General features: G+C 37.0%; 1 protein-coding gene across 1 annotated transcript in view; it reads right to left on the bottom strand.

Moving 5' to 3' along the window:
* ctr9 (CTR9 homolog, Paf1/RNA polymerase II complex component) overlaps positions 1–22,308 on the bottom strand; it is a 54,194-nt gene that overhangs the window by 15,729 nt on the left and 16,157 nt on the right. Inside the window, exons 10-17 of the mRNA XM_039763530.1 lie at positions 20,142–20,270; positions 16,787–16,970; positions 15,218–15,306; positions 12,487–12,672; positions 4,093–4,180; positions 2,497–2,645; positions 2,262–2,378; positions 2,014–2,159 (exon numbers count right to left, since the gene is read on the bottom strand). Of these exons, the coding sequence (XP_039619464.1) occupies positions 2,014–2,159; positions 2,262–2,378; positions 2,497–2,645; positions 4,093–4,180; positions 12,487–12,672; positions 15,218–15,306; positions 16,787–16,970; positions 20,142–20,270 (1,088 nt within the window). The remainder of the gene's footprint in view (positions 1–2,013; positions 2,160–2,261; positions 2,379–2,496; positions 2,646–4,092; positions 4,181–12,486; positions 12,673–15,217; positions 15,307–16,786; positions 16,971–20,141; positions 20,271–22,308) is intronic.

The following is a 22,308-nucleotide window of genomic DNA, read 5'->3' as shown; positions in this document are numbered from 1 at the left end:
TTGATTCTTTGCCGCTTTAATAATTGTCTTGCCAACACTTAATATGCCTTTGCACATAAACTCTATAGCATTCAAACTGTTTCCCAAGAAAGGGAAACAGTGTGTCGCTAAGCCCAAGCAGCGAGTAGCCTGCTATACCATCTCCCCACTGCCTCAGAACAGGCAAGAAGTTTTCCCAGTTCCTGCCTTGATTGGTTATCTGGGAGTGAGCTACCCAGAATTGTAAGGGGAAATAATTTGATGCGTGTTTTGTGTCTACAACAATCTATGTAAACACATCATTAAAACAGAAAAGTTTTTCATGTTTTAGTAATAAATAGCAAAATTTAGACATGAACTGTATTGTATAATGTGTGAAGGCTGATGGCCAAATATCAAATAAACACTTTCACAAAAGGTGCAAGTACAGTGCAACAGCTTCCATGGTGCTGTGGTTAGAATTGCCAACTTATAATCCGGAGGTCATGAGTTTGAAACCAGCTCCCCAGCAAATTTACCGTTTCGAGTAATGAGCTGTTCTTATTGATATTATAGAATAACAACATACATTTGATTTGTGTCTGTAACAGCTGGTGTAAATTTATAGTTCTTGTAAAAGTAAGCATTTTTTTTCACTTTTATTCTCTCAGTCACAATCACGATACAACGCACACCCCCTGCCCCAGACCTAACGTGGTTACTTTTTATCTGAAACTAGGAATAACTGTACATGTGAGTGGTGTTTTGAGACAATGGAACTGGAAATTCTCTGATCTGAAGGGATAAAAGCTGAGACACAAAGGCTGGTGAATCTGCCTTCTTTGTATCTCACCAACCATTCCATTTTTTTTTATTCAATTTTATTGAGTGTACCTGCTCATGCTGAATTAGTATGCACCTTATGGTACATGATGTCAAAGCCACACTGACAAAAAAAAACAGAGACATAGGCATATATGAGATTTGGAATAACTCATTTTATGACCTGTATAGTACATTTTGGAAAACGTGGCACTGTTGCAACATTATTCATATTCATTTGCACGCCTTCTTGCGCTTGTAATCAGTGATCATGTTTTTTTTTTTTGTTTTTTTTTTCCGATCTTGCCAGTGTCCACTTTTGGGTGCATGGTGCCGTTTCTTTTGTACTCCAGGACATGCAGAGGAAAGAATAGTACAGAGAGGTCAGTTCTGCGTGCTATATGCAATCATCAGATTCAAATGTTAACACCCAAGGACCAACCTTTCTACATTTACAACATGTGTACCTATTGAAATGTACACACTTCTCTCTATGTTGTGGTTCCTATTACATTGAAGGTGTGACTGACACTGACTGACTGAGTTTGCCGCGGTCTTGGAACAGAAGCTTATCGATGTTGCATCCTCTTTTGCATTATCTATAGGCATTTTCTCAGTGGACCCGTGCATACCTTGCACAGCATGTGTGTGTTGAACACCACCAAGTGAAGCGTGTTATAGCACACAGCAAACGGCCACCCTCGTGCTTCTGCTCGCACTGAATAAGCTCACGCCTTATGGTGCATGATGTCAACGGAGCACCGGGCAAAAAAGAAAGAGACAAATATATGTGACATTTTGAAGAAAGCATTAGATGACCTGAATAGTACAACATTGTCACACTAATGCAATATTATTTAAAAATGAACATCAGATCAGTTGTAAAATGTATGGTATTTCTAAAAGCTTAGCTTTTTTTCAGTTTTATTCTGCAAGTCACGTTCCCGCTCTCCCTTGCCCCCACCCTGATCGCACTGAAACTAACAGCGGCAGTATAAATTCACACCCGATCGGACACTGTTCATGGGTGTTGTATCGTGATTGTGACCGAGAGAATAGGAGGCGTGGGTGGGGTGGCGGTAGGACGGGGTGGTATAGCAGGTACGCTGACGGGAATTATCAGCAGTTTTAGGAATATGTTTTTTTAAAAATGTCACAACCCAACTAAAAGGGTCATTTCTTAGATGTTCTTTCCTAAAAGATTGAAAATTCAGACTTAGATGAACAGTTTACCTATGGGCGAGCTCAAGTTCTTTAACAGCACTGAGCACAGCCTTCAGATTACTCTTTTCATCTTTTAGTACCAATGTGGCCAATCTCTGCAGAACTAAAGCCACATTAAACATAAGTACAGTATCATTAGGTGCCACATGTCTTGCCTGGAGGAAAGACGAAAGAAAAAGAAAAAAAAAAAAAGTTAGCAGTCACTGAACTTATTTCAGTAAGGAACTGGCGAAAACTGGATACGTTCCTTACAATACCTTTAGCAGGGTTTGTTTGCATTCCTCTAGCTTTCCACACTTGAACAATGCTCGAGCCAGATAAAGTAAAACTTCTGTGTTTTGATGCTTATAAAATTTTTTCAGGCAATTTTCATACTGGAAAAAAGGAAAAAATAAGGATTGCCTTTTTAAAAATATTAAAAGCTTATAGTTCAATATCAAACAATATCCTTAGCAATAGTTCAGAAAATGTGTATGAGAGAAAAATAAATACCATTTGAACTGCACTGATATACTGCTTTTGTTCGACATAGATGTGTGCAAGGTTTAACCAAACATCACTTATTTCAGCAGTGGCTTCCCTGACCTGTGCAAAAACATCACGTGCCTCTCTAAAGTATCCTTTATGTGCCAAAACTGCACCTGGAGGAAAAAGTAAAAAAAGGTTTTATTCACTCAAATTAAAATTGATTATTACTGCTTTGGCATCATAAGACATGCATCTGTGAAAAAGGTGCCCAGCATTGCGGCATCCCCAAATGCTCTGCTGTTGAACCACCATTTCAATTGTAACAAATGGACAACAGTATTACAAACTACAAACAAAAAAGCATGCGGGTCCATCAACTAACATTAGCAATTTCCCCCGAGTCAGTTTACTACACAATCCAATAAAATCACAATACAAAATTTGGGCCGGAAAATAAGACCTTAAACTGTAATTGAAAATCGTGTTAATTATGCAATTTACAGTACATCTTCAGAATTTTATTTATTAGCAAACACAGGTTGTTTCACTGCCCATCTCTGTAATTCTCAAGTGACCTAAAAGTAACATGCTGAAACAATAAGGGGTAGGAGGTGGGGGGAGGGATGGGGATGGTTTGTACATTGTTTTTCTGTATTAGCAAAACTGAGAAAAGCGCAAATGAGATGGACAAATATGTAGGTTAGTTACATTTAAACCATAAAATCACAAACCTAAATGTCTATTTCAGCAGTTTTTTTTTTTTTAGTTAAGTAAAGCAAACTGATTTTGTTTTATTTAATACATTGTTACTCTCTCTCAAAGACGCTGTAGTAACAACAAAGGTCATACGTTTTTTGCAAAGGGTTACAAATTTGCACTTTACAGACTCAAAAGGTTAACTCCCAGGAGAGCAGACCAATTGCCTTCAAAAGTAGATTATTATATTAATGAGCAATTCTGTACTATTGATTTCTTTATAAAATGTAACAATTTGATTGGATGGGTTGTACAACTTCACTGGTGACTACCATTCGTCTGCATTATTAACCTTCAAGACTAATAGAAAATTGCAAGAAAAAAAAATTAAGTGGATACTTTTTCTGACTTACGGATTTCATGAATTCACTATATCAATACTTTTCAATCAACTCTGTCACATCTTTGAAGAACCTTTGCTGGTACAGTATTCTTTTGAGTTAGTTATCGCTACTTTTTTTTGGCAGGAAGCACAAAATTTTTTTACATCAGCATTTCAGTCATTTTTATTTCCAAACGTTTTCTCTCTATCATCAATTCTTCATACAGGTTTTCTAAATATTCTGACAATCCTTCTAAAATACCTTCTCTCTTTACCAGCACATATTCACAGCTTCCTCCACTCTTTAAATAAATCTCAGTTCTTTGTTTTTATAGCTGGCAATAATTTTCTATATTTCCATGCCAGCTTCTTTAACCCCCTGTAAGCCTAGATCTGACTTTTGTAGAATAAAAAAAAAAAACTGTTTTTATCTTTAGTGGATTAATAAAGTGCTTCTTTAAAAAAAAAATAAAAACCTAACCATTCTTACTTAAATAAAAGTTCAATAAAGAAAGTCAACATATGAAAAAGTTTATACAAACCTATGCCATTGGCAGCATACAGGTTCTTTGGGTCATTTCGTAGTACTTGCTTATAAATAGCTAGAGCACGATCTTGGTGTCGCTTTTCCTAGTTAGTGGGCAGAAATAAAAAAATTAATAAAATAAGGAAAACACTTATAAAACAATGATTTTTTTCTTTATTACAAAGCATTTCAGAACTTTACATGCAAAGTTTCACTCACCTTAAGGATTATATAACTCTGCTCCCAAAGACTTAAGATAACTCAGGTTACATATACCCTTGTGTTATTGACTAAAGTTTAACATGGTAATCAACTCAAACTCCAATCAGTGGTTGCAGAAATCCATATCCAGACACACACGCACACACATTAGTAAAAAAAAAAAAAAGTATACGTCTATGTGATCATCCAGGTGCTATGTCTCCGTCATTTGAACAGATGGTGCAAAATAAACATTAACATTGCTTTTAAGAATCCCACACCAAATGGCATACAACAACAGACATATGCATTGCATTTATCACTGCAACAGATGGTGCATCAAATACAAAATAGATTTGAAAATAGGTTCATTGTAAACATTAACAATGAGGTGTAAGTTGATTTTTTTAGATGTCAACCGGTCTTCAACAGCTAGCATAAATACATAATATGTATGTATACAAATACACACATACACACACAGTGGATTCAGACCATTTATTTTCTGCACTCTTCATAGTTTTGTAGATTTAATTTTAAATTGATAAATGTACCATTTCAGAAAGGTTTGCAAATGTATTAATGAATCAAATCTTTCATTAACATAAGTATTCAGACCCTTAATTCAGTAATTTGTACAAGCTTTGTACACCTGTATTTACCCCATTCTTTGCAGCAGATCCTCTCAATCTCTTTTAAATTCGAGGGGAAGCATCTATAAACTGCTCATCTTCAGTTCTTTCCACAGATAGTCTATTTGGTGTCTAAGTCTAGAGTTTAGACAAGTACAGTTTTTTGAAGCCATTCTGGCATTGTCTTGGGTGTATGCTTAGGGTCATCATCGTGCTGAAAGGTCTTCCACTACCATTCCGAGGTTGTAAGCACCCTGGAGCAAGTTTTCTTCTTCCTCCTCCACACAATTCTGACCGTTCTCTTGAGAAGCACACATATAACATGATGCTGCCACCATTATGCTTCAGTGACAGGGGTTGTATTTAGGCAGGTGATGAAAAATGCCAGGTCATCGCCAGACATAGTGGAACATGGAGTTCTGCCCAAAGATGTCAGTTTCTGTCTCATCTGATCAGTTTTTAAAAGCCATTTGGCAAACACCAAGCAAGCTGTCATATTTCTTTTACTCAACAGTGGCTTCTGTCTAGCCACTCTACCATAAACACATGATTGATGAAGGTCTGCTTAGATGGTGGTTGTCCAACTAATTCTTCCACCTCAGCAAAGGACTTCTAAAGCTTGGTAAGTGAGATCATTGGGTTCTTGCTCATCTCCGATACGAAGCCCCTTCTTGTCCAGTTACTCTAGGAATTGTCCTTGTGGATCCAAACTTCTATTTCAGAAATGTGGCTACTGTACTCCTGGGAACATTCATAGCTCTCCACAGTTTTATCGCTGATGTTTAAAGAAAGTTCCCTGGACCTCATAGCTTAGTTTTTTATCCTGACAAAGTGTGTATAGTGGGACCTCATATACACAGGTGTGTGCCTTTCTAAACTATGTTCAATCAATTCAGTTTGCCACAGGTGGGAGTACTCAAATTCTTTACTTAAGTGAAAGTACAAGTACCCACTGGAAGAAACACTCTGGTAAAATGTAAGCATCATTCAGTATAATGTACACGAGTATAAAAAGTACACATTGCTACAATTTACTTCCATCTACAAAAGTAAAAGATGCCTAACTGGGCATTTCTAATGCTTATTTAAAACTACCTTCCTTGTTATTTATTTACTGCTAATACCAAATCTGCAAATAAAATGACTATAACAGCAACATCTAATTATCTCTTTGTGCACAAGACTAGCTTCTGCATAGTCTCTGATAACATTAGGTATAATCAAGTGACAATGGTTTCAAAATCACGAGCTCCAGTATTACAAACCCTTTTTTAAAGTGCCTTAACGTAGGGCTTTGAGTACTGAAAAAGCCACATTAAAAAAAAATTTCAAGAACTGTACCAGCATTTTGGGATTTTCATTACAAGAAGTAAATATTAGCTTTCCTCTCAAGCCCATCACTCCTTCCCTTGACGGTTGTTACTTTAGTTTTAGAAAAATGTATATTTCAAAAGACTAAACAAAACAAAACTGCATGCTTCAACACAATGGGACTTCTCAGCTATCAAGAGGAAAGCAGGGCATAGTAGGCAACACCAATGAGTTTGGAGTAAGACGGGGGGAGGAAAGATGGGTGGGGGGTATTTGAGTTCTGTTATTTGCTTGAATTTTGGTAACAGCACAAAGTTCCAAAAGTTAGCATCAACACCAAAGTCTACAATATCTGTATTGACACAACACTACATTAGAAGAATGTTCTATTTAACCATAGTAAAAGGTAGTACTCAAAATTCTTTACATCAACGGTGGGTTCTTTTAGGATTAAAGATTAGTTCTGCAATACTTGATTGTACGGTATGTGCATACTTAACCTTTTCTTTTATAGCTCTCACTAGATAGCCACAACATATGCAGGTATAATGTCACCAACTATAGCAGGTAGCATCTTTGCAAAATAATGCAATATTTTCTAGAGTGTCATGAATAGGTTTCCATACAATGCAACTGGCTATTAGCTAGGTAAAAACAGATACATCTCTGTTAAAAATATAAAGTTAGATCATTTACTTCCATGTTTTTCCATATTGGTGGTTTAATTCTTAAACACCAGTAGCTTGATGATTTTCTGGCAGCCATAAAAGGTGCATTTTCTAGGAATTGTTTTTGGAACCTATAACTACAAACATTTCTTTTAGGTCTGGCCATGGATGGGGAATACCCTGCGATGCACTTATTCCTTTGAGAACATTGGCTGGTTCAGCACTGCGTGAATTATTCATATTGCTGCCTAGAGTGGTGCTGCAGTCACTCCACAGCTAAACTCATTTATCACTCCTCTAGTCAATACAACCAATTAAAAACTTTAAGAAAACTTGGACTACCCAAATTAGAAAATCAATACTGTACTGTACTGAGACCCAAGCAGAGGTATATTATCATAATGACAACAGTCACAAAGAAACAAATAAGAATGACTATATACAGTGGTGTGAAACTATTTGCCCCCTTCCTGATTTCTTATTCTTTTGCATGTTTGTCACACAAAATGTTTCTGATCAACACACACATTTAACCATTAGTCAAATATAACACAAGTAAACACAAAATGCAGTTTTTAAAATGATGGTTTTTATTATTTAGGGAGAAAAAAAAAATCCAAACCTACATGGCCCTGTGTGAAAAAGTAATTGCCCCCTGAACCTAATAACTGGTTGGGCCACCCTTAGCAGCAATAACTGCAATCAAGCGTTTGCGATAACTTGCAATGAGTCTTTTACAGCGCTCTGGAGGAATTTTGGCCAACTCATCTTTGCAGAATTGTTGTAATTCAGCTTTATTTGAGGGTTTTCTAGCATGAACCGCCTTTTTAAGGTCATGCCATAGCATCTCAATTGGATTCAGGTCAGGACTTTGACTAGGCCACTCCAAAGTCTTCATTTTGTTTTTCTTCAGCCATTCAGAGGTGGATTTGCTGGTGTGTTTTGGGTCATTGTCCTGTTGCAGCACCCAAGATCACTTCAGCCTGAGTTGACGAACAGATGGCCGGACATTCTCCTTCAGGATTTTTTGGTAGACAGTAGAATTCATGGTTCCATCTATCACAGCAAGCCTTCCAGGTCTTGAAGCAGCAAAACAACCCCAGACCATCACACTACCACCACCATATTTTACTGTTGGTATGATGTTCTTTTTCTGAAATGCTGTGTTCCTTTTACGCCAGATGTAACGGGACATTTGCCTTTCAAAAAGTTCAACTTTTGTCTCATCAGTCCACAAGGTATTTTCCCAAAAGTCTTGGCAATCATTGAGATGTTTCTTAGCAAAATTGAGACGAGCCCTAATGTTCTTTTGCTTAACAGTGGTTTGCGTCTTGGAAATCTGCCATGCAGGCCGTTTTTGCCCAGTCTCTCTCTTATGGTGGAGTCGTGAACACTGACCTTAATTGAGGCAAGTGAGGCCTGCAGTTCTTTTGACGTTGTCCTGGGGTCTTTTGTGACCTCTTGGATGAGTCGTCTCTGCGCTCTTGGGGTAATTTTGGTCGGCCGGCCACGACCTGGGAAGGTTCACCACTGTTCCATGTTTTTGCCATTTGTGGATAATGGCTCTCACTGTGGTTCGCTGGAGTCCCAAAGCTTTAGAAATGGCTTTATAACCTTTACCAGACTGATAGATCTCAATTACTTCTGTTCTCATTTGTTCCTGAATTTCTTTGGATCTTGGCATGATGTCTAGCTTTTGAGGTGCTTTTGGTCTACTTCTCTGTGTCAGGCAGCTCCTATTTAAGTGATTTCTTGATTGAAACAGGTGTGGCAGTAATCAGGCCTGGGGGTGGCTACGGAAATTGAACTCCGGTGTGATACACCACAGTTAGGTTATTTTTTTAACAAGGGGGCAATTACTTTTTCACACAGGGCCATGTAGGTTTGGATTTTTCTCCCTAAATAATAAAAACCATCATTTTAAAAACTGCATTTTGTGTTTACTGGTGTTATATTTGACTAATGGTTAAATGTGTTTGATGATCAGAAACATTTTGTGTGACAAACATGCAAAAGAATAAGAAATCAGGAAGGGGGCAAATAGTTTCACACCACTGTAATAACAATAACAAACCTAAATGTTTGTTTCTATCCAAGCATGTTTCTTTTATGAATATTGCAAAAAGAAAAAAATTTGATACATGTGGTGTTGTCTTAACAATACATTCTGTATCTATTTTTCAAACCTGCTTGCCCCGAGCAAGGCAGCACATGCAAACACACAGGAGGCACTTGGGGTTTGAAGCTAAAACAATTATCATTCAAAATGGGAATAGATTTCTGAGGGGTTATCACTGGCATTAGAAATGCTTTGTGTAAGATTTAGCAAACATAAGAAAAAGAAATTCTTGGGGTATGGTGTGAAGATATGGTTTCTGAAATGTCACTTAACTTACACGACTCCTGGTGTCAGTCAAAAAAATGAAGTGATCAATGCTGATTTTAACTCCAAGATTAACAGATTTTTCAAAAAAGTTTGCAAATACAATATATCCCAGGTTCCAAGTTAAAAAAATAAATAAATAAAAAAAAATCTGATAAAATGTATACACTATTTGTATTTCATATAAATCGTGATAAATAATATATCTTTTGATAAACCTTGCTGAAGACTTGCTGAGCAGTCCAGTTTGAAATGTTTAACTCTATAGGCTGCCTACTGCTTGACTCAACCTTTCACAATTTTCTGGTGTTTTCACTGGTCTAACAAACATGCACTTCCCAATACCCATAGACTTTTATCAATTCACTTTGAAATAGTGTGACAAGAATAATTGTTTCTCACCCAGACACTTAAAAGTTAATGCAAGCCTGTTACAAAGTTAGATTCAATGTATGCCATAGCGGCAAACAAGTAAGAATGTCCAGAGGGGCTGTTCATGCAGTGGTGTCATTCTGGTTTGGGCTAGTGAGGGGACTTTAGTCCCTGATCTCAGTCATCTAGGCACAGACCTTTGAAAGACCAGTCTAGCCATTTTTCTTCCCATTCTGACATGATTTAACTGCACAAAAACTCTAAGGGGGACACATCCACCCCTTTTGTTTTTGAAAACCCCTTTCTAAAGCTAAGCAAGAAGTCCATGGGAGACCCTACCATCCCCACACAAGTTGACTGCATGAAAACTCTTTTCCCCATAGACCAACCAGATTGTTTACTGTGCATATATTACAAAAAAGGGCTCTGCTTTTCCATCTAGCACTTATTTTGAAGTACCACCATTATCCGGGTGCTAAACCCCTAATAAGTGCTAAAGCTAGAGATATCCCTTTGTTCATGATCACCGAAAATGCATTTTGTGTAAAACACTGCCACTGCACACAAACACTACACGCAGCCTTCATAACACCTTGAAAATTGCCGCACCCTTTGCCTGCACCTGTTATTTTAATTTTGACATTGCGATCTAGTGCCATGGTCTCTTAGTCTAACAAGTTCATTTGTCTCTTATTTCCTGTTTCTTATGTCTTTGTCTGTCAGATTGTTTAATAGGTTGTAGATAGTACGTGGGGATTAGCAATTATGAGTTGTTTCGCATTATGCTAAATAGCAGGTAGAAGCATATATCATTTGACACAGAATTCGCACTTGGACAAACTGAACTAATTATACTATACAGTTCTATGGCGACTCATCACAGACGTATTCGCGACCTGACCCGTAGTTTAAGAAACACTGATGCACACGATTGCCTTGGTTTCTTCCTGGGCTTTTAAATTGTTGGGTGTGTTATAAAAAAAAAAAAAACTTTTTTTTTTTTTTTTAAAAAAAGGGTAAATGAAGAGCAAAACAATGTATATTTTTTTAATGAACTGAGTAAAAGTAAACAGTACTGGGTGAAAAACTGGCAATTATCTGTACCTGAGTAAATTTACTTCAGTATAGTAACTAAGCTAGAAATCTTTGTTATATCCTACCTTTGACACCAGACCACAATTTGGAGTGCCACAGAAAAACATCTGAATACTAACATAAATGAGAGAGATTTCAGTTTTTGATTTTTAATAAAACTAAGGGGCAACAGAACGCTGTTCCTCTTTGGAGAAATGTATAAGTTTGCAGCCATCTTCACCACAGGATGAAAACTCTTATACTAAACTGCAAGCGCTTCCAGCTTGCCAGACAAAATTAGTTACATGACACTCTCATACATAACTAATTACTACTCCTCCTGCATTCACCATTTCCAAAGAAAATATAAAAGAGCAGAAACTTTGAACGTCCCTGGTATAACGATACATACATTTAAAAAAAGATTGCTAAGGTTGTTCTCCAAATAACCTTTGTTTTTATGTGTATTAAATTAATGGGAGGGGAAAAACCACAACTGTCAATAAAGCTCTGTGTTTTAGTAAGGCCCCTTATCTTGAACTACTCACACAAGTGGGAGTGTTTACTATAGTCCAGGTTTTGGGAGGTGGACAGGCAATCTATCGCAGTAGAGAACCTTAAGTTTTGTTTTTACTTTTGATCTTTGTATGTGTAATAACTCTTGTATGTTTTGTTTAAATAAAACTACTATTTTATACAGCTTGTAATTTCGTTTGGATATGGTTCCCTTTCCAAGGATTGTTCCTGCCTTATGTGTGATGCTTTCTAGGACAGGCGCCAGCTGGAACACAATCCAGCCCTGGACAAGGAGATTAGGAAGATGTATGTTCAGTATGTAGTGATTGAAGTGGGGCAGTGCACACCAATACATCAAAACATCTTTATGGTCAAGCACTGAAAGTATACCTACACTTTCTGTTAAATTCTTGTCACTTCACGGTCTGCTACACAAACCCAATATTCTCCATTTGAAGCACAAGTATATTTTATCAACCCATTTGGAGCAGGCAGTATTTTCCCAGAGAATACAAGTATATGCGATCATAAGTGCGATTTTTTTTTTCCTGTTGTTGTTTTTGTAGACTGCGGTGGGTTGGCACCCTGCCCAGGATTGGTTCCTGCCTTGTGCCCTGTGTTGGCTGGGATTGGCTCCAGCAGACCCCCGTGACCCTGTATTCGGATTCAGTGGGTTAGAAAATGGATGGATGTTTTTGTACAGAGCAGAGAGACTAAGGGTTCCATGAAATAAAATGAACAGAGAAGTTAAGACAATAAGTTCTCCTTTTATAATGGCCAAATATTACAATATTGGTTACCTTTTTGCTTTTTTCCTTCCTAAAAACAAAACAGATACGTCATTTTGCAATAATGTATGTGTGTACAATTAAGATGCAAATCAATACTTTTAACATTTTTAGTATGGAAAAAAGACATATTTGGCAAGTTTTTAAATTTTTCTATTAAGTATGGACATGTTGCTGGATATGACCCTACTGAATTTTAAAAATGATAAACATTTCATTTTATAACAGTTTTTTTGGCAAATTAATATATACTATGAGGAACTTATCCTTTAAGTTATACACTTTAGTTGGCTACATTGTTTCATTCTTCAATCTGGCTACAAATAGAAAACAGCATAGTAATAAGATTTTCCCTTGACAAACTGGTGCGGAGTGTTGAGACAACCCAAGATTATTCATCTTCAAATCTAAGACAGTAATGGGGCAGACGTAAAAAAATAAATAACCATGCAATGGACCCAATACCTTTTCCCGATCCCTTGTAGGTTGGTGAAGGGTCTGAAGCCATACATTTCCAAGAGCTAACATGGAATATGTATCATTCTGGGTGGAAGGCTGTTTGAGTATCCTTTCAAATTTTTTTTGTCCTGGTCCCCATTCTTGTTTTGCTAAATGAAGATTTCCTATTAATGACCAAGCATCTGGATGATCCTGTTGAAAATTTTAAAAAATATACCACTTTAATCACCGCAACTTACAACTTGATCTTCTGAAACATGCTCAGCAATATTTTAGAGGTTTTAAACTTTCAACATTATTTTTTTCCTTTACACATACAAATAAGTATCTGGAAATAACAGTTACAGCAATTATGGGTCTATAGCTTTTCTACAATTTTATTTTACTAATGAAAAACAATACTGTATCACTAAAAATATCAGTGTATTCGTGTTAAGTTTAAAATAATTAGAAACAAGCAACACCATACAATCATATACATTTAAAACAATCAAACTAGAAATATTAATACATTTATAAATAAAAAAATAGCACAAAAAGGAAAAAAATGTGCCAGCTCCCCTTCATAACAGTATTTCAAAACAAGTAGTGTCCTACTATCTATACCTATTACTGATGTGGGTCATATGCAATTTCCTACTGCAGATTTACATGTTTATTCCTTCTTAACATTAATTTATAAGTTACATTTTTGCTTGACTAGAACAGAAGGGTAATGTTTGAAGAAAGATTGTGCTTCATATATTAAAATTTCCTTGATTGCTCCAGGCCTCAATTTCACTTATGGCAGGCTGGGGTGTTGTATTGTGTTTGAAAAGAATGATATGATCATCATGGGCTACCCAATTTATTCTATCATGTGCATATGCTATATTTTAAGCGGAATATAATTTACAGTAACTGAACAGAAAATGTCAGTAAATAAATTAATACTAACAAATAACATTCCAACATTTCATCAATGCAACTTTAGTAAGTGCCAAGATTATTATTATTATTTTCATTTGCAGAAACTAATTCATGTCACTTTTACAGCAATACATTTTGATTAGTTTTGTCAACAGGTCTCTTTTTTTAGGTTTGTGACACGTGCTGTTATGAGATTTCTTTTCTAGACATTAGCTGGACAATAACACTAATGGAAGAGAAATATTAAACTGCTAAGTCAAATTAATTCCAACATCTAATGTTATTTTTTCATTTGCTCCAATTTAAAACGGAATCTTTGTGAAATCAGACTTCTCACATGAATAATTCATTATTTCACATTTCCCTTAAAACACCTTTGTTCTATTGATTTCAAGGCACTTAAAAAAATTATCCGACTTTACATTATAACTTCTGAGCTTTCTGTGGGTACTCTGGTTTTCCTTCAATATTCCAAATACACGAAAGATTGGACTATCCGATTACTCAGAATTGGCTCCATATGCCTAAGCATGGATGTATACTGTATAAGTATTGTGCCATGTTCAAGGCAGGCTCCTGTCCAGTGCACTGGATAAAACTGTTAAAAATGAATCGATGACTAGACAGATGAATGTAGTTGTGCATTAAGTTTAAAGGATCAATGAAAAGTCTGTGTTATGTTATCGGGGTCATTGTATGGTGCTATGGAAAAAGGCTGTTAATGTCTCTATCGTTTTTAATTAAATCAAATGTGTGATGCAACATGGCAAGTTGAAACGGATGCAACTCATAGTTGATTGGCTATGTCAATTTCATAGTGGATTAAAAGCTGTAATAAGAAGTCATTTTTTGCCTTCAAAAAACAACCCAATTCTTCTCAGTCTCTACTTTAAATTAAAGTAGGATTTTTTAATTACCGGTGCAATGTCTGCAATCCCACACTGAAATTCAAACCAAGCCAAAGTAAACTTTGTCATCTCAACCATATACACGTATACAGAGAAATGAAATGACAAAGCTCAGGGCTTTGTCTGGACAGTGTACACAGTCAAAACCATAGAACATACTACTAAGTAAGCAATATGCCAACTCAATTAACTGCAACAATTACACAGAAATCCATTTAACGCAACATCCAAAGTTCACAGCGCACTGACTGATCTTTTGACATAATAAAGTGATTTGTGCATAAACTGAAGGTAAAGATCATGACCTAAGATGTTAGGTTAGGATGGAAGATCATGGGAGGACTGCATTGTACCAAGGTGTCTCACAGTCTGGAGGATAAAGCTATCACATAACTGGACAGATGATACAGTAGTATCTTTTTCCAGATGGCATGAAAACAGATGGAATGAAAACATTTGTGAAAGAAGGGTTCTGCACAATGCAGCAGGCCTTGCAGAGACATCATATGAAGAATGCGACTTTTAGAGAACAGACAGGCACCTTGATAATATTCTCTTCTCTACTCAAGCCAAATATATTTTAAAAGCATGTACTCACAGTATGTGTGTCCAGATTTCTAGAGCACAGAACGTTCTTAAATTAGTTGGGCCCCAAAGATAATGAACAAAAAGAGTTAACCACTACAGTTAAGTGTACCAGACTGTAAGGGCTAATGTGGTTTTATAAACAAATATAACTTGAAATATTATATAATCAAAAAATATATTTACTCCAACTTGGTATGTTTTATAATTGAAAAAAAAAGTATATAAAGAACATCAAAGTTAGCACTTAAGAAAAACGTATTATTGTTTAGCTATTTAGAAATATTTTGTTTTTGGCAACATACAAGTCTAAAATAGAAAATATATAGCTATACCTGGTTAATCTGAAGTGCTTCTTTAAACCAGTCTGAGGCTTCATAAAAATTTCCTTTATCTCTAGCCATTGCTCCAAGACGAAGGTAACCTATGTGAAGCATATTTTATAAACAAGCAATTATTTCCACATATGAATATCACAAAATAGTGGTCAATATTGACACCAAAATGAAATTAAACAATTTTTAGAAATTAACAATGATGACAAATAATCCATCTTGGAATATATTACTATCAAACTAATTAATGCAAAACTATTCTACGGTCAGGTTAATTCAAATTAGGACACTTAAATGACAGATTTTTACAGTTTCTCTTTCTCAAAGTCTACAAGAGATCAGAGCTGTGTATCATCCATCCATTGTCTAACCCGCTGAATCCGAATACAGGGTCACGGGGGTCTGCTGGAGCCAATCCCAGCCAACACAGGGCACAAGGCAGGAACCAATCCTGGGCAGGGTGCCAACCCACCGCAGGACACACACAAACACACACTAGGGCCAATTTACAATCGCCAATCCACCTAACCTGCATGTCTTTGGATTGTGGGAGGAAACCGGAGCGCCCGGAGGAAACCCACGCAGACACGGGGAGAACATGCAAACTCCACGCAGGGAGGACCCAGGAAGCGAACCCGGGTCTCCTAACTGCGAGGCAGCAGCGCTACCACTGCACCACCCGCTGTGTATCAATATTTACTTATTTGTTCGACAGGGGAATGAAGGAGCCCCAGTAGTGCCTCCACAAACATTTCTGCTGAATGATTCAGTAGCTGAAAGTACTCCGAGTTGGTGTGCAGCATTATTCATAATGGCACTCAGTTTTGTATTCATGCTGTCCGTTGCTACTACCTCCAGGGGTCCAGAGTGCATTCGATAAATATGTCTGCCCTTTTAATTAGCATGGGTCTTTCTAGAAGTGATGTTACCAGAGCAGCACACCTCAGTAGAGAGAAATCTCATTGGCCATCACAGAGTCGTAAAACGTGTGAAGGATATCACCAACCATTTAAAAGTAAGGCAGTCTCCTAAAAAATGAAAAGGAATCTACCTTATCGTTTCTTATTTAGTTCCTCTGTGTTATAAGACCAGTCCAATCTGTCACTGATGTGGACCCTCAAGTACTTGGAGAAGTGCACCACCTCCACCATCCATTCCTTGGGTGCTTCAAAAAATCGATATCCAGTTCCTTGACTTTGTCCACATCTTAACCTCTGCAATTCTCTTTGTAATAGCAAAAATCTCCCCCTGACTACTATACTGTCTCATCCCCCTTTATTATTGGAGGAAGAGGGTCAGTGAGGATAAAACAAAAGATGCTTGCATAAAAATCTACTTATTCAACAATATAAAATGTAAAAACACACATACATATTGAAAAAACACTAGTGATACTTCTATCCACATAGTTAATACACATTAAAAATTAACCTTCAGTAAAAAGGTTAACAAATCTTTAATCCCAACATTATGCAGCATTTTTTTCTTATAAATTAAAGAATGTAAGCAAAGATGAAAACATTATGAAGTATTAATACAGTATATTTAAAAACAAGGAAGCATACTTACAGTCTACATAGTTGGGATGCTCTCGCAAGATGTTTTTGTAAAGCTTTTCTGCTTCATGAAATTCATACATAGCTTCATAAAGTCTGGCCAAGTTATAGGATGTTGTGACAGAGATAGCATTGTAATAATGTTCATCATGTTCTCCTTCAGCTTTTGCACGTTCCAAGGAAGCCAAAAAGTATTTCTGCAATTAAAAACAGTAACTGAAAAGTATTATATAGAGAAATAGACAAGAACCAATAAGAAGTCACTAAACTCAAAATATTGGAGCCCTAACCATACACTACTCATCCATTTGTTTTGCTGCTTAGCCATTTAAGTTATTTACATATTCTCTTAGGCAGAGGGTGTCGGAGACCCGTCTATTGGTTAAAAGCCCATAAGAGAGAGCTGTACCTGGTGTTCTCTCAAATAAAGAATACCATGTAGCAAATATTTCCCACTATGTGGAATGTCACCATCCAAAGTCGGTTGGTGACCCTTTACCAATAGGTATACTGTATATAATCTTATTGTTATACTATATATTTAAATAGAAATTCTGAACAATAAACAAATTGCATTTCTCTTCATAATGACAGCGTATAGCTAAGTTATGAAAAGATATTGACTAGTAAAGAAACAAAAGCATGTTTTAAAGAGGCCTGTGAAATTTTACAGAGAAATATCAGAAGCTGACCCCAATTTCTCTATATGGCCTCTTACATACAGTACTGTACATACTGTATATTCTTTTACGTGATGTATACTTTGAAAATCATTTGAAAAATAGGTTAGCCCTTGTGATTCACGGATCTACTTGCAGTTTTGTTATCAATAATTAAATGTAAAGTATTTTGAGAGGTTCCTGAGCTATTGCAGAAAACCTTAAGACACTGCAGCAGCGCTATTTAAATGGACTGCAAACCTCAGCAACCCCGGGAGTACAACATTATTGGGCAGCTTTAGCAGCTGCCGTAAGGTGAAATAAGATGAAGGAACTAGCTTTAACAGTGAGCCGTAAGGATCACAATTAGTAATATGCTTTTGCTCCAACACTTTACTGCACAACTGGATTATAATTTTACCTATCATATTACAATTGTCTCTGGATTTATCTTCTTGTCTTGTACCTGCTTGCTTCTGTGATTTCATCTGGTTTGGAAAACACCATCTGGGGAGTGCTCTCAGCTTCAACAAATCTTAACATATCTGCATCACAGTATCACAAACTCTTACATAACTTTCAAGAGGCTGTTCACAGGGGATTTCATTTCATAACTACACCAGTGTCATCTGCTTCTTTGAAACTGGACTGTGTTACAAGTGGTTATAATTTTGTTTAATATTAATTATTTTTGTCACTTGTTACCATAAATATACACAACATTTTATTATAAATTACATTTTGTAAAATAATTACAGTTCATTAAAGAACTGCTAAACTGTGCACTCTTACTAGGCGCATCACTGTCTTGGAATCCAGCCTCATACATGCGATTTGCTTGTGCAGTGATCATTTTATCTTGCATTTTCCGCAACTTATTGCATCTTGCTTAGTGCAGTAGATTATACAGAGTAATCCTGGGTACAAATTGTATCCGTGGAGGTTCTGTGTCTTTAACTTAATGTTAATGAGTTAATGGGTTAGGATAACTGTATAATCAACTCTTCATTATTACAGGACAAACCAAGCTGCACATTAAACACTAGAATTACCAAAGCCTACGAAAAAACTTGTAAGCCTGTCTTTTGTCTGGTTAATGTGTCAATAATCACAAGCAGTCTGCTATACCTAACCAGTTATAGCTTACTAGTTTTTCTTTAATAAATCTGCAACAATTTCAAAAATAATTTTTTTGTCTGTCAATATGGGGTGCTGTGTGTACATTAATGAGGAAAAAAATGAATTTAAATGATTTTAGCAAATGGCTGAAATATAACAAAGAGTGAAAAATTGAAAGGGTTCTGAATAATTTCCGTACCCACTGTATGATATTTGGAATAATTCATTTTATAACCTGTATACTACATTTCGGAAGACACTGTGGCACTGATGCAACATTATTCATATTCATTCGCATGCCTTCTTGTGGTTGTAATCAGTAACTGCGTTTTCTTTTTCCCCCATGTTGCCCTGTCTCCTCTTTTTGGTGCACAGTGGTGTTACTTTTGTACTCCAGGACATGCAGAGGAAAGAATAGTACAGAGGTCAGTTCCGTGCTATATGCAATCATCAAATTCAAATGCTAGCAGATCCCACATACCCAAGGACAGTCCTTCCTATATTTACGACATGTGTACCTGTTGCAATGTACACACTTCTCTCTATGCTGTGGTTCTTATTACAGTGAAGGAGAGCCTGACACTGACCAAGTTTTCTTTCCTGAGGGAAATGGCGGTCTTGGAACAGAAGCTTGTCGATTTTGCATCCTCTTTTTCTTTTTCTATTTCTTGTCTTGAAAGAAGCGACAACGATGTTCCTCTGCAAGGTGAGCAAAGAACACTCTTTCCTCATTGGGCCTGTGCATGCCTTGTACAGTACACGTGTTTTGATCACCGCCAGGTCAAGCATGTTGTAGCACACAGCAACCGGCCACCAGCGTGTTTTCTGTTCACACTGAATAAGGTCACGCCTTCTGGTGCATGATGTCTATGCAGCATCGGGCGAAAAAACAGAGACAAAAATATGTGACATTTTGAAGAAATCATTTTATGACCTGAATAGTACCAATCAGAAAATATTGCTGCACTAATGCAATATTATTTGAAAATGAACAGCGTCAGATCAGATGTAAATTTATGCTGGTGCCGTTAGTTGGGTCAGACCATGGATTAGCGTGAACATGACAGAAAATAAAACTAGAAAAAAAAGGCTAACTTTTTACAAGTACCATAAATTTACAGATCAGGTGCAAATTTATGGCACTTGTAAAAGTTTGCTTTTTTTCCCAGATAATCAAGGCTTGAACTGGGAGAACTTCTTGCCCTTTCTGCGGCGGGGGTTGGGGGATGGTATAGCAGGCAGATTACTACTTATGCTTATCGACACATTTACAAGACAAAAGATGTTGATGGAGAGGTGCAAAGGGATTTAAGGTGGGCCGGGTTTAAGAGTTTTTTGTAGGCTTTGGTAATTCTAGTGTTAATCAAGGTAACAATAAATAAAACATTTAGGGTAAAGCAGAAATAAAGACTGGTTGTTGGGGAAAACAAACTACATATTAGAATGCAGTATTCATCAATGCCAGGGTAAATATCTTCTGAAATATTATGTATTTAAGTAAACTTTTACTTTGCACTATCCATTATGAGGTTTAAATTAATAATTACTATAAAAAAGGATTTGCTATTTTAAATAATTGACTCATTGTACCTTAGCTTCACCTAGGTTTCCAAGCCTGAAATGAAGAGCGCCCAGATTATTCAGGATCTCAGGTGGTACATCTGCTTGAACCTTTTCTTGTAAAATTCTTGTAGCAGTTCCGTATGCAGAAAGTGCACCCTACAGAAAGGAAAGAAAAAAAAAAGTTAAAAGTAAAACGTCAAGGTTAATAACCCCAAACTAAAAAACTAATTTTGATTGTGCAAATAATTTTATCATTTATCTGACAACAGATTGTGAAATATATCGTGAGGTAATATACTGCGTACAAAAGTCTGAGCACGCCATCCGTTACATCATCACACACTGGTTATGCGTGAGCATGCGCACATTTTAGTTTTTTGCCTTATATGCTTAAGCACTGTACTTTCAGGAGCCTGCACACTGTTGCATTTGCTTAATTATTTGTTAACCTCATGTGAGTCTACTTTCCTGTAAGTTGTTTTGCTGTTAGTTCCATGAGAAATACAACACAATTTTTCTATAAGTAATGGCAAAGTTTTACTAACATTTTGAGGCAACCTTTTACATCGAAGTGTGCTCAAGTTTAATGTTTACAACTGTGTGTTAAAAATGTTTCTTTATTCATATATGTACTTTTAGAAAGTGGACACTGTAAATCGCTGTTTAAGTAGTGTGCTGGAGGTCTGTATGGCTTTAACGCATTTAGTAACTTCTTTTCAATGTCTGCGCCAGAGACGGCATGTCACAGTGTTGTTAATTTCTGCCACCATCTACTGGCCCTCTTTGGTTATTACTGATTTGTAGTATGCTGTAGGCATTCATTTCTGTGACAGTTATTTAATGTTACTGCAATTTTTTTGTTTCAGAAACCACACGCACATCTATACTAATAAAAGGCAAAGCCCTCACTGACTGACTGACTCACTCACTACTAATTCTCCAAATTCCCGTGTAGGTGGAAGGCTGGAATTTGGCAGGCTCATTCCTTACAGCTTACTTACAAAAGTTAGGCAGGTTTCATTTCGAACTTCTGCTCGTAACGGTCATAACTGGAACCTACTTTCGTCCATATACTGTAATAGCCTGCAGCTCGCTCGCCGTGTGAGGTGGAGTTGCGTCTCGCAACATCACGCCTCCCACATAATTGAGTGCCTGTCCATATAAGGTAAATATTCACGGGTGAAACCCTCCCTCAGCGAAAGTGCGAGAGAAACTTAAGTGCCGGGTCTAAGCTAAAATTAAATCAAGCCGTGGACATCGCAAGATCGCACAAAATATTCGCGAGATACAAGTTTAATGAGAAGACGCAGAGTATAAAGCCTCGATGCTAAAGACCTTTATGCCTTCTCTGCTGGCCTAAAAAAAATATCTGAATCACAAACTGATGTTAATTATATTTTGTCCATGAATACTAATTAAATAAATTCCAAATAGTCTGTCCACTTTGTTTCATAGCTTTTCCGATGGTTGTGCTGCTTCCAGACATGTATTTTCGTATTAAAGGATTTAACCAATCACATTTCAGCCATCATTTGTTGCCAGGCAGACACACCTTCACAATCCGTTGTGCAGGCCCTCTAACGGAGAATAAATGTCAATTAAACTGCTGCTTCAACCAATTAGATTTTGAGTAGGTGTCAGTAGGGCCCTCTAGCAGGCGTACGGCAATATTACTGTATTAAGACCCATTGATTGGATAGAAGCCGATATGAGGAACTCTACGAGGTCACTGAACGTACCGCAGGCGCTTCAAGTGCAAGATCCTCGCGCGCACTACCGCCAACTCCATGGCAGGATTCTGGACAATATTATTTGCCAGACACAGACCACGAAAAACTGATGTTTGTGACGCTCCTCGACCCCCAGAAGTTTCAGGAATACAAGAAAAATTGCCCGCATGCAGCCTTCTCCAGTTTAACACAAGAGCCACAGAGCAGTTTTTGACACTAAAAACAGAACTGACTGTAATGTATGCCATGGATGATTTTGCAAGAAAATCTCCCACTGATCTCCTTGACTGCCTTCATCAAAAAAATCTGAATCGAGAGCATGGGGCAGCTGTTCACATTGGTATATTTGGCCGTGACCATTCCCGTGTACACTGCTTCTGTCGAGTGGACATTTTCATTCCAAAAGCAAAATAAACTTATGCCAGAAATACGACAGGGCAGGTTCGACTTTCAGCATTAGCTTC

The sequence above is a fragment of the Polypterus senegalus genome, chromosome 1, assembly GCF_016835505.1.
Source record: "Polypterus senegalus isolate Bchr_013 chromosome 1, ASM1683550v1, whole genome shotgun sequence".
Lineage (NCBI taxonomy): Eukaryota > Metazoa > Chordata > Cladistia > Polypteriformes > Polypteridae > Polypterus > Polypterus senegalus.
Note: the sequence above shows the minus strand (reverse complement) of the source record. Positions and strands in the feature narration are given on the sequence as shown.